At 44.7% G+C, this 13,110-nt stretch overlaps 1 protein-coding gene and 1 pseudogene across 3 annotated transcripts in view; both read left to right on the plus strand.

Moving 5' to 3' along the window:
* The window catches only part of DNAJC18 (DnaJ heat shock protein family (Hsp40) member C18), a 27,808-nt gene extending 17,812 nt beyond the window's left edge, over positions 1-9,996 (plus strand). For 2 of the 3 annotated variants that reach the window (XM_006772439.2, XM_006772441.2), the window contains 2 exons: positions 1,005-1,177; positions 6,607-9,996. In XM_006772439.2, the coding sequence (XP_006772502.1) occupies positions 1,005-1,177; positions 6,607-6,731 (298 nt within the window). In that variant the 3' untranslated portion in view covers positions 6,732-9,996. The remainder of the gene's footprint in view (positions 1-1,004; positions 1,178-6,606) is intronic. The other variant, XM_006772440.2, reaches the window with a different exon arrangement.
* A 2,450-nt stretch (positions 9,997-12,446) lies between these two features.
* LOC102755412 lies at positions 12,447-12,841 on the plus strand (annotated as a pseudogene).
* Positions 12,842-13,110: the final 269 nt, after the last annotated feature.

The raw sequence follows: 13,110 nt of genomic DNA on the forward strand, positions 1-13,110 counted from the left end.
CTCGGCTGCTGAAAACAGGTTTCTGGCCTTTGTTTACCGTCTGTATTTGATACAATGTTGCGGTCCGGCTGGCTGAAGCTCCCCTGAGTAAAGCAGGTTTCTGGGGTTTTTTTAGCTTCTTTATTCACAACATAGTTGCTTAGAGTTGCAGCTGAGAGGCCGGCAAGTCAGGCAGGGAACGTTGGAGTCCTCCGTCACTGAAGCAATTAAGCCTCCCTGTTCACATCAGCTGCCTGGCTGCCGGCCGCCATCTTGGCTGCCAGTTAATTTGCATATCTCGGCCCTACTATGTGAGTGACAGAGGGATTAGCCAATGGGAAGGGTAGCGGTTGTACGCCAATTACCATGTTTCTCTTTTATTAGTGTAGATAGTCTACTGTAACAATCAGTTTATTCAACCAACATTTACCAATAGCCTGCTCTGTGCCAGGTACCATGCTAGGTCCTACACAATATCCAAATTGTTTTTTAAGCATTAGCATTCTACTTTTAGCATAGAAAGCAATATAAGCTGAAACCGGTTTGGCTCAGTGGATAGAGAGTCAGCCTGTGGACTGAAGGGTCCCAGGTTCGATTCTGGTCAGGGGCATGTGCCTGGGTTGCGGGCACATCTCCAGTGGGAGATGTGCGGGAGGCAGCTGGTCGATGTTTCTCTCTCATCGATGTTTCTGACTATCTCTCTCCCTTCCTCTCTGTAAAAAATCAATAAAATATATTTTAAAAAGAAAAAAGAAAGCAATATAAGAGAGGTGGCTTCTTTGAGAGAATAAAGTAACTATGCTGAGGTGAATCCACAGTGTGAACATGCTCATAGAGTAGCAATAATGACAACATTACAGTTACTACTTTGCTAGGGAAGTTACAAATGTTAGGTGCATTAGACAATGACACCTACGTCTGCCCTATGAAGAGGTAATTGTGACCATGGTACCTGTGAGGCCAGTGATGAGCAATATTGCCAAATATAACAAGTTTACCTGAGCCTCTCTCTCTCCATATTTCAGGGCCATGGGCTATACCATTTCTAGAGAAACCCAGAACCTGCAGGTGCCTTACTTTGTGGATAAAAATTTTGACAAGGTCTACAGGGGAGCATCTCTGCGTGAACTGGAGAAGACGATAGAGAAGGATTATATTGATTACATCCAGACGAGTTGTTGGAAGGAGAAACAACAAAGTAAGATACTCTAAAAGGGGCTTTAGCTGGTGCTTCCAACTTAAGGCATCCCCAGCTTCCTGATCCCTCCTCTCCTTGTTTGGGTTGCACATACTTATACCGTATGAACAGAAAGAGGACAGAGGCCCATTCAGGATACTATAAAAAAAGGGACACATGTAGCCAGGACTTGGAAATCTTAGTTGCCTTTTTGTTTTTCTGTCTCTGAGTCTCTATCTCTCTCTGCCCACCCGCCCATTCTCCTCTCTCTGTCAACTGCCCTCTTTTGCTTCCTCGAGCTCTCCTCCTTCATAACCTTATCTTGCCATGGTCAGTCTTCCAACTTCTCTAGGCCCCACCCCCACCCCCGCCACGCATTGGCCCCTTTCTACATCACAAGCTTCCTCTGGAAGTTCTCTTTGCTACCTAGTTTGGTCCAATTTCCTAATTCCACATTCCCTAGAGGGAAATCTGTCTGATCCAGCCTAACTTTATTTTTCTTTCTAAAGAATAGTTTATTGATTTTTCAAGAGAGAGGAAGGGAGAGGGAGAGGGAGGGAGGGAGAGAAACATCTATGTGAGAATGCAACATCCATCGGCTGTCTCCTGTACGCCCCCTACCAAAGATAGAGCCCACAACCCAGGCATGTGCCCTTGAACCCGAAACCTCCTGGTGCCTGGGACAATGCCCAACAACTTCGGCCAGGTCCAGCCTACTTTTTGAGCCTAACCAAAGGTTTGCAGGCTGTTGGTATTGAGTCACATGTCCCCTCCCTTCCCCTCCTGTCAGCTTAGGCTACACAGAACAAAAGGGACCCTCCCTGGGTGTGCCCCTTCACTATGGGTGAGTCTGAGAAGGCCTTCTACTCTGTTTCCCTCTCTGAAGACAGTTTGGGTAACAGTGTCTGCCACTTGGCTTTCAATTCCAGTGTGTATTGATGGGGAGTGCTGGTAGCAAGAGTAGCTCTGTCTCTCAGCCAGCATGTTCACTTTTCATCCCACTTGAATTCCACATACACACAAACTCACACACACATGCACATGTACACATATACCATTAGTAACTATTTATTATAAAACTTGGCTTTGGTTAATTTTTTAAAAGCGAGCTCTAACTCATTTTTTAAAAACTTATACGGGGTATTATTAAACATCTCAAAGAGTCTGATAAAATTAGCTCTTCAGTCATAGTGCTGCTAAGCCCTTGCTGACCCATCATGCATCCCAGCCCCACCCCCAAGTTAATCTCTCCTTCCTGTGTGTTCTTAAAGCACTCTGCTCGTCCTATTAGCAGAGTACTGCCCTCATACTGTTAGTGTTCTGTAGGTACAGGTCAGTCTCCGTGCTGGACTATGGGCTCTCTGAGGACAAGAACCATGTCTTACTAATTTTGTGTCTCAGGCACCTGGCCCTTGTTTCAGAACAGGTGCTCAACAAGTGTCTTTTGAAGAGAAGATTCTCAGAACTGGAAAATAATGAAAATGCTGAGGCTTAGGAATCACAGAACAGGGTTAGTGTCCAAACCCTAGCCCTTAGGGACCTAGTCTCTGCCCCCTACAAGCAACTGAACTCTCAGGTACATTAGGAGCATGGTCGGCCATGGGTCTGGGGTGCCAGGGGGAAGTAAGCAGGAGGAGGAAGTTGTTTTTTTATTGAAAAGTCTGAGGGTTCAGAAAGTACCCAACCTCACGTTAAACTAGGTTTTGCAAGTTTTTAAAAATCAGAAAAGAAATTGGAGCAAGATAAAGGCCTTAGACCAGCGGTTCTCAACCTGTGGGTCGCGACCCCTTTGGGCGTCAAATGACCCTTTCACCTAAATACATCCTGCATATCAGATATTTACATTATGATTCATAACAGTAGCAAAATTACAGTTATGAAGTAGCAACGAAAATAATGTTATGGTTGGGGGTCACCACAACGTAAGGAACTGTATTAAAGGGTCGCGGCATTAGGAAGGTTGAGAACTACTGCCTTAGACTAAAAGGCCATATATTTGTGGATCCAATCACGGAAAGGCCATAGTGTGTGTCCTGAAACTTCCCCATTGTTTTGGGCCCTGGGAGGGTTTGGAATTTGTTGCTTTCTACAAGAACTAGATGCAAATCTGCATTTCACATTGTTCAGACACACCCCTACCCACACACATACCCCAACGGAAACTATGCAAAGAGCTTATAATAAGGATTGCACCTATAATAAGGTGGCTTCTAGGCTTTGGTCCTCATCCCCATGAGGCCTAGTTTCGGGGCTTTTGCAGTTTCCAGATATAAAAATCCAGTGAGTAAACATGATGCATGTACCCACAAGTTCTAAATGGGGTTATCAGCACACATCCCTTAAAAATCTATTTCTGGTATTTAAGGATGGTGATGGTTGTCCGCAGCCTCCACACAACCCAAGTGCCATTTGAGAACCAGCAGCATCTGCCCTCCGGTTCCAGCAGCAAGTGCCGCCAACCAGGTTAAATTTAGCACTTGGAGATTGTAAAAATAAACCCACTTGAGAACAAAGTTCACTCTTGGCAAAATACTGAGTGGAAACTGTTTTTAGCAAAGTTAGCCATTATCTTTTTAAATCTTTTGTTCATGTCTTTGCTCTCCCTGAGAATGCTTAATCTGAATGAACTTCTGAGTAATCCTTTAATATGAATACAATTGCCGTTTTCTCCTTCACAGCTGCATCTAGATAATAAACCTGATGCCAGGGGAAGTGGCCATGCCACTTGCTGGGATGGACAAAAGTGATAGGCAGGAACTGCCTGAACTGATCTGAGATCCTCTTCAGGCCCTGGAGAGGGTAGCAGAGTGGGTAGAAGCTTAGGCTTTGAAATGGGGATAAATGAACTTCTTCCTAGAGAGTGTCTGTGGATAATAGAAGATGATATGGGCATGACGCTTACCATGGTGGTGGAGCCCAGGCCTTGCTTGGCCTTGCTACACTGGATGCAGCGCTGTCTCATGGGGCCTGCTCATAAGTGTGGCTGGGATCTTCCAGCTGTCAAGATTCTGATCTGAGCTTTTGGGCAGGGTACTCCTGGGAGAGGTTCTGGGACTTGCTTCTCTTGGCAATTTGCCTGAGTCAGTTTACCTTGAAGACTCAAAGCTCTGTCCATCAATTACACTGGCATTGAGGGCAAGGGAAATATTTTGCGAAGAATAAAAGATGTTCTCTTAATCCTGTCCCTCCCAAAGATTTGTTTTTCTCTTAGAAGTTATTGAATATTAACAGAACTTGTATAAAGTAACATATTATTTGAGTTGACCTTTTGCTCACTGAAGGGCAAAGGATTCACTGACAGTTTGGGGAGAAGTTCTCTAAGCACGGTGGTAGAGGTGTGGTTCCTTAAAACACCAACTTGTGCAAGGTCATTGCTCCGGAGCAGGGTCTCACGCTCTAGAACAGTGATGGCGAACCTATAACACGCGTGTCAGAGGTGACACACGAACTCATTTTTTTTGGTTGATTTTTCTTTGTTAAATGGCATTTAAATATATAAAATATCAAAAATATAAATCTTTGTTTTACTATGGTTGCAAATATCAAAAAATTTCTATATGGGACATGGCACCAGAGTTAAGTTAGGGCTTTTCAAAATGCTGACACGCCAAGCTCAAAAGGTTCGCCATCACTGAGCTAGAAGCATTGAAACCCAGTTTCAATGAACTTTACAAGAAGTAATGTGGCTTTTTGAGAAAGGCATTTATATATGTGCAGTTATCTTTCACAGCTTGCTACTGTGGTCTTCAATGTAGAAAATAGTGAGAATCACTAGCCTTCATGTTTTCTGGAGTGAGATTTCAGGAATGAGGCATTTAGATAAGCTTGGTAAGCAAAAAATCTAAGGAAATAAAAAAAATGAAAGGATGAGAAGAAAAAAACACCCACGAAAAATCATTTAAAGGAAGAGCAGAGCCACCGAATCTGCTCCGTACACTGATGTAACTGTGATTCCAGAGAACCAAGGGAAAGACTGACTTCATAGAGGCCTCCTGAACAGCTCCCCACGTGCCAAGGGAGCCCGGGAAATGGAGTTAGTGCTGCACTCTGGGCAGCACCTAGGAGCGGAGGGCTGTCACTTGGGCGCAGCACATGATCCTCCATGGAGCCCCATCACCTGCAACGATGACGGAGCCAAGGAAGCTCTGGCTGGCAGGCACTCGCACCAAGAGAAGGGAGCACATTGTTCTGACGCCTGGGAGACCCGCTGTTTGCCAAGCAACTGCTGGGCTAGGGCCCAGACTCTGAACCCTCATTGTAGAGGAAGGGTTTTCATGCATATCCACCCCTCACCCTGGAGTCCTGCACTTAATCTGCACTCTGGGCCTTACTTGGTGTAAATAGAATCATTGTGAGCAGAAATGCCAGACAGTGTTTTGTGTTGATAGAAGCTTATTCAGAAACCAATGCCCATTGTTCCCCCTGTCTAAGTATTAATTCCTGGGTCCCAGGCAGCTCGCTGATTAATGACAGGTGCCTCTGGTTCCACAAAAAAAACAAAACCTGTCGGCAAGATGATTAAAAATGGATAGCACATCTCCAAATGATTAAAATAGCATTTTCACAAGTATGGCCATTGAAACATTGAGTAGCTGCCTACTGTTGGCTTTCAGAAGCCACACAGCCCATCCGAGCATGCATCCTGTTAAAACATGTCTCTGGAGGTGCTTGTCAGGCCTTCCCTCCTAATATGGTCTCTGAAACTTTACAAAAGAATAAAAAGTAGAGGCAGCCAACCATGTTGAGTTGGGGAAGACAGCAGATTATATTCTGGTTAAAAATAGAATGACCTTCTCCCACCATTAAGAGAAAATGAAATTCCTTTAGTCAAGGGGACAAAGGTCACCGGATCCAGATGATTTCACTTTTAAAAGGGCCCAGCTGCCTCTGGCCTTTGAATCAGGGACTCCACATGTGGTGAGGGAATGAAGAAATCCGCCGGCAACCTGGCCTTCTATAGAAGGCTTACCCACCAGAAGTAGGCTGCCTCCGTTGGTGTGTATGAATTACGATCCAGCAATGCCAGGGAAAGAATGAAGCAGCTGTCTTTGTTTCAGATGACAGGAACAGGCAATTGGACTCCATTCTCTCCCAACTGCCTTCTGAATACCATTTGTAGGAAGACCATGAAACAGAGTCTCCTCTTACTGCATACGTACAGGCGTCCCAACTCTGGTGCCAAATGTTCTATCGATAAGAACTAAGTGTGGTGCTTTTATAACGGAGCACAGATACTGTAGCACTCCAGGACCACAGGTGTCCTTTAATCCTTAGCACCTGGTGTAGTATAGTTGCCTGGTACTCTGTGTCTTGAATAAATGCCTGTTTCTTAAATATAATTGAAAGAGAAAGTATTAAATAAAGTAAAAGAAGCTTTGATTCCAGAAATAGTGAAATGAAGCAAAGGACCTCAAGTCCTTTGATGAATTGGTTTCTCTTTTATCTTTCAGAGTCCGAGCTGACCAATTTGGCAGGATTATACAGAGATGAACGATTGAAAGAGAAAGCAGAGTCGCTGAAACTTGAAAACTGTGAAAAACTTTCCAAACTCATTGGCCTACGCAGAGGTGGCTGAGAGGATGATAGTCCTACGCAGGGTCGGGGTTTTGCTACTTGTTACTATTTATGTTCCTAATTCCATTTTATAATACAAAATTAGGAAATGATGAACATTTTACAATTTGCTAACTTTATTTGGTGGGCTGAGTTGAAGGTGCTTGAGCATGGGGCCAGACTTGTCATCACAGAATCCCTTCCTGGGGGTTGGCTCCAGGGGCCAGGAACAGCTAGTCTAAGTTGAATTAATGACAAAGTGTTGGATTCAGCCCCCCTGCTCCACACCTGCCCTGCCTCTAGGAATGCAAGTCAGGGCATCCCAGAGCAGATTCATGTTTTCTTCTTTTCTCTCTTCTTCGCTAACCACTCATTCCTAGGCAGAGCCAAAGCAGCTTAATATTAGTTGTTTGCAAAGTTCACCAAGAATTAGACCTCTCCCTTCATGAGAGCCTCCCCCAGGATTCAGCCTTTGGAACATACTCCTTCTCATATTTCCACTTTTTAAGGGGAATGTAGAGACATGTAAACTATTGTAGTCAATAGTTTCCTATTTGCCCAATCTCTATTCAGAGTTACTAGCAAAATGCTTGATCTGAGTTTTTTACTTCCTTAATTGTCTCTCTTGCAGAGGGACCAGAAATTAAAAGCTATTGAGTGAAACAGCTCAATGGAAGCAGGGGCCAGGGATGAAGGTGAAATGTAATCTTAGTCTCAGCTTCTCACTGAAAGTTCCCTAGTCCATCATAGAACCCAGAGAATGTTCTTTTTGCTATTTCCCCTTGTAGCATCACAGGAACTGAGTCCCTACACCCCAGAGGTGTAGTGGTCAGACTAAGAGGAAGCACTGCCAGCTAACTGGGCTATTTGCTCAAGCCTAGAGATAGAGGGGAGAGACCTTTCCATGGCTCTGGGGATCTGGTGTTGGCTCAGATCTGGTCACTTTGTCTGATCCTATAGTTTGTGATATGAGATGCTCTTTCATGTAGTCAACGTTGACTGAGTGCCTGGGATGAAGCAAGGGCTCTCAATGCATTTTCCTACTTTAGCCTCCTCACAGCTCTGTGAAGTGGACATGTTATCCCTGTTTTTATGAATGAGAACATTGACCCAGAGAGGATGAAAGGTTAACCTGAGTCACATAAGTGGTAATGGCAGAGCTAGACGGAGGTCTGATTATCAAGTAGAAAGTGTGAGATCATCCCCATTTCTCAGGTCATTCTAGCCAGATTGGTAAAGCTGAATCTTTCCCAAAGATGCCCCTGCCTCCTCCCCTCTGACCCCGTATCCTTTCTGTGGCAGCCCATCATCCATTCAGGACACCTTTCCCCCTGGTCTTTGGGAACCAAGACTCCATACCAACTTTGTATACAAAACAAAAGGTCCCTCAGAGACAGGCAGCCCTTTCCACAGGTGACAAGGAAGGAGTAATTTGCTTTCTGGGCTTGTAGTTCCAGACTTCCTGCCGAGCCAAGCTACCTGAGCTGCCTAGATTATTATGAATCTGAACCTGGAAGAATCAGTAAGTGACTGTGGTCTACACTCATATTTTCTCCAGGATGGAAGAAAAATTCCTGTTGGAAGGAGATTCTGCATGAAAACTGATTTCCAGAGTGGAGTTTCTCCTTTCAGATGCTTGGTCATGATTCAGACAGATGTGTCTGGCACGGTTCAACATGTGGACATTCCACAGGGTCAGGAGATGCCTCCAGAGGTAAAGAGTGGGGCTTTAGTGGCTGGTAGAGGACAACTGCTCAGCTGTGGGGAGGAGGAGCAGCTCCAGATATAGCCAGATTTTGCTGCCCAACTATGTCTATCCTCCTAGATTTGGGAGGCTTTCTTGTCTCCCTCTGAGTGACAGAGGAGATTTACACAGTAAAATGTGCCTGTGAGCCAAACAGGCTTATAGAACATTTTCCTGTGCACACCAAAATCAACGCTCTCCTCTCAGCCCCACACCCTGCTAGAAAATGGGCCATAAATTAAACTGACTTGAAAGGTTAGATGAACCTACTGTAGATGCCCCTGGAGAGTGTGGCCACACGTTTTATAGATTTCATGGCAGACATTAGTGATGATACTAAATAGAGGCAATACTAACTCCAATAAATGTCAGACCTATTGTCTGTCTTTATAGAACTGATGGTACTATTTACTTTATTACCTAGGAGACCACCACACTCACATCTGGTTTTCCTCAAGAGAATATTTGCATTCGGTTGAAGGATAGTTTATCTATTTGTTACAGTCCAGAATATTGTTAAAGTAAAATTTCCTGGGTTATACTTTAGGTGGTAATCATAAGGATTTTCCTCTAGCCTACATCCTTTGGAAGGCTTCCTAGTCACATATAGGCTCTTTAGGTAAGGCTTATTCTTGCTGTCAGAACTTGGTGTGCAGTGCTAGACCGTGTCTATGAGCATTAGAACAGCCTGAAGATGTGTAATGGGAGAAGGGCTAAGAAATAAGGCTTGAGGCTCAAGCAAAAATGGAAACTCTCATCATTAGGATGATAGTGCTCTTTGCACTGCATGATCAGCAGTGAGGAGGGGAGCATGCAAATCCTCACACCAAGGGACACTACGGCTTGAAGGAATCCATGACCCCTGATTAGCAACCCTGGGGTTCATCTGCTCAAACCAGAAAATGTCTGAACTTCCTTATCAGCTCCAGGCCTCACAGATTGGAAGAAGTGACCAGTAAAAAATGCAATTGCTACGCTTTCTGTTGGAAACTATTAAAAATTACACTGAACTCCAAACCCCACTGGAACATGAGATCCAGCAGCCTGGCCAAGCTATGTGTTATTCTCATTCCATCCTCACACTCAGGACAGGCCTTGTGAGGAGGCGCTATTGGGATTCTAGAAGCTTTCTGTTACAACTGGCCACACATGCAAGTAGTCTCTGCATGCATGATCCTCACAGGAGCTAGCACTTAATCAGTATTTATTTTGGATTCATTTAAGGTATAAGCTTAGTATCCTAATACACTTGTTTTTGGAAAGGGCCAAGTTGTTGTACATCTTAATTCTTGAGCCTGCGTTGTTGATACCTCGTGCAATGACCACCAAGTAACTATATACCCATGTGTTAGATATGAATTACATCATTTGCATCCATTCAGTATTTGGAATTAAAGATGTGAATGTTCTGTGACCAGAGCCAGGTTTGATACAGATGGAATCAGCTCCGGTGGAGTCCTGAGATCTGGTCACGTGATCTACTGCATCTGAATTAACTGTATTTTAACACAGAAAGAAATTAAATGATTTTATATATAAAAAAGGCTTTGTTTTTCCTTTGTTGTTTTTTAAAATTTTTAAATATATTTTTTATTAATTTCAGAGAGAAAGGGAAAGGAAGAGAGAGATAGAAACATCAATGATGAGAGAGAATCATTGATTGGTTGCCTCCTGAATGTCCCCTACTGGGGATCGAACCTGCAACCCGGGCATATGCCCTTGACCGGAATCGAACCTGGGACCCTTCAGTCTGCAAGCTGATGCTCTATCCACTGAGCCAAACTGGCTAGGGCGAGGGAGATCTTTTCAAAGCATAAATTATGTCACCCTCTTGTTTAAAATATTTCAGTAGTTTTCTTTTGCCCCCAGAATAAAAAATTACCAAAGTCCTTATCATGGCCTAATGCTTAATAAAATTCTACCAAGTTTCTGACCTCTATCCCTGCTTGCCCTATACATCTTTTCCTTTTTCTGCCATACGAGCCTTTTAATTATACCACTCTGCCAACCCCTTTGGCTCTAGGAACTTTGTGTATTCTGTTCCCTCTTTCTGGAACCCTTTCCCACTCCCCGGGCTCTCCCCTCTTTGCTAAGTGCCACCTGGTTATCTTACTAGGTTTTAGGTCAAAAATCACTTCCTCACAGAAGCTTTCCCTGTACCCCAGATTGGGCTAAATCTTTAAAAATATTCTTACTCCTCTCTTTCTCAGCACCTGTCATAACTCTGGTGCTATTTATTTGAATAATGACTGACTTTGAGATTTGAGTGTTTATTATTGTCCGTCTCCCCCACTAGACTAAGTTTCAGTCTAATTTTATCTGAGCTGAACCCTGACCAGAATGACACACCATCTGTTAGGACTTCCTCTGAAAGTGCAGCCCAAGTTAAAACTCCTCCCATCAAAAGGTGGGATGTGTCCCCTCTCCTTGAAGCTGGACTCTGCGGCTTATTTACCAATAGAAAGCAGCAGAAAGGACACGATGCGGCTTTTGGGGGGGCCCAGGACTTAAGAAACTGGCATCTTCCATTTCCTGCCACTTTGGATACTTTCTCTTGAACCCAGTCAACATGCTAGGAGAAAGCCCAAGCAGCCAATGGAGAGGAGCAAGACCCTCAGCCTCAGATGAGCTCCCAACTGACAGCACCAATTTGCCAATTATGTGAGGGAGCCGTGAATCGTGGTGGTGGAACTTCTAGCCTCCCTCTCTCTCCCAACGGCTGATACTACATGGAGCAGAGCTGAGCTGTCACTATTGAACTCTGCCCAAATTGACGATTCCTGAGCAAAATAAATTTTTTAAGGTATAAATGTAGGGTGGTGTGTTATACAGCAATAGATAACCAGGAAATCAACCAGGATGACAACACTATGCAGAAAGCCACCCTTCCTGGGGCAGGATCACAGAGCTGTTTGTGGTGTGATGTCATCTTGAGCCCCACTGAGCCCTGGTTGGCCAGGAGCTCATAGTGTTCGGTGACATAGAGAGTGGGGGTCTGTGGCAGTCCCCAGCCAAGCTGACCATCCTGCAGTCAATGCTGGTGCGCGGGGTGCAGACCTGGGTCCAGTGTTCTCTCTTGCTCAGGGAACTGGCTGCTGGAGCCTACTGTGCTCCAGGATTTTGGCCTAAGTGTACAAGGCAATCTGTTCCAGCTGGTGGAGGTAAATGGTGAGTGGCAAGAGATACCAAGTAGCACCTCATGAAAAACCCTACAGAAGGAACACAGTTCAAAGGGAAGATTCCAGGATCCCTGCCCCAGAGGAATGTGCAGCTTTGTTCAGGGTGATTCAGGTGAACATTCACATCTGATAAAGTTACAAGAAGGCTCTGTGCTGAGGCACAGAACCTATATATACAGCATCCTCTAGGCCAGTGGTTCTCAACCTTCTGGCCCTTTAAATACAGTTCCTCATGTTGTGACCCAACCATAAAATTATTTTCGTTGCTACTTCATAACTGTAATGTTGCTACTGTTATGAATCGTAATGTAAATATCTGATATGCAGGATGGTCTTAGGCGACCCCCATGAAAGGGTTGTTCGACCCCCAAAGGGGTCGCGACCCACAGGTTGAGAACCACTGCTCTAGTTCCACGCTGTTTAATACAGTAGCTACCAGCCATATAAGGCTATTTAAATGTAAATTTCACTAATTAATTTTTTTTAATTTAAAAAGTAATTCCTCAGTCACATGAGCCATATTTCAAGGGTTGAATAGCCCACCTGTGGCCTGCGGCTGCAGTACTGGACAGTGCAGATGAACATTTCCATCATAGAAGTCCTATTGAACTGTACTGCTCTGGGCCCTTTTCAGATCGGCCCACAGAAATAGCTTTGCCCTCAAGGATATGAGAACAGACATGAAAAAGAAGGAAAGGCCCCTTTCCCCAGCTGCTGGTAAGGTGCTCGCTTCAGTTCTTCTGAGGAAGCTAAGGCCGCTTTGGGGTGAGGCCCTCACTTCACCGGCAGCGCTCGCTCAGCACTCACCCTCACCATGGCCTCTGTCTTGTAGCTCACCTGCATCTACTCGGCCCTGATCCTGCACGACAACGATGACTGAGGATAATAAGATCAATGCCCTCATTAAAGCAGCTGGTGTAAATGGTGAGCCTTTCTGGCCAGGCTTGTTTGCAAAGGCTCTGGCCAATGTTAACATTGGGAGTCTCATCTGCAATGTAGGGGCTGGGGGACCTGCCTGCTGCCCCCTCCACTGCTGCTGCCCCAGCTGAGGAGAAGAACGTGGGAACCCTCCACCGCTGCTGCCCCAGCTGAGGAGAAGAAAGTGGAAGCAAAGAAAGAAGAACCTGAAGAGTCTGATGACGACATGGGCTTTGGTCTTTTTGACTAAACTGGCTCTTTTGTAACAGACGATAAAAGCTGACCTCTGTTTAAAAAAAAAAAAAAAAAAGAAAGAAAAAAAAGAAGGAAAAGTAAAACAAGGGTATCACACCCTGGCCGGGTAGCTCAGTGGGTTAGAGCATCCTCCCAATACACAAAGGTTGGGGGTTTGATTCCCAGTCAGGGAACATACAAGAATAGTTCAATCCCTGGTCAGGGCATGTACAGGAGGCAATCCACTGATGTGTCTCTCGGTGGGACAACAAATTAATGTCTCTCTCTCTCCCTTCCTCTCTCCCTCTCAATAAATAAATAAATAA

Source organism: Myotis davidii, unplaced genomic scaffold (genome assembly GCF_000327345.1).
Source record: "Myotis davidii unplaced genomic scaffold, ASM32734v1 scaffold545, whole genome shotgun sequence".
Lineage (NCBI taxonomy): Eukaryota > Metazoa > Chordata > Mammalia > Chiroptera > Vespertilionidae > Myotis > Myotis davidii.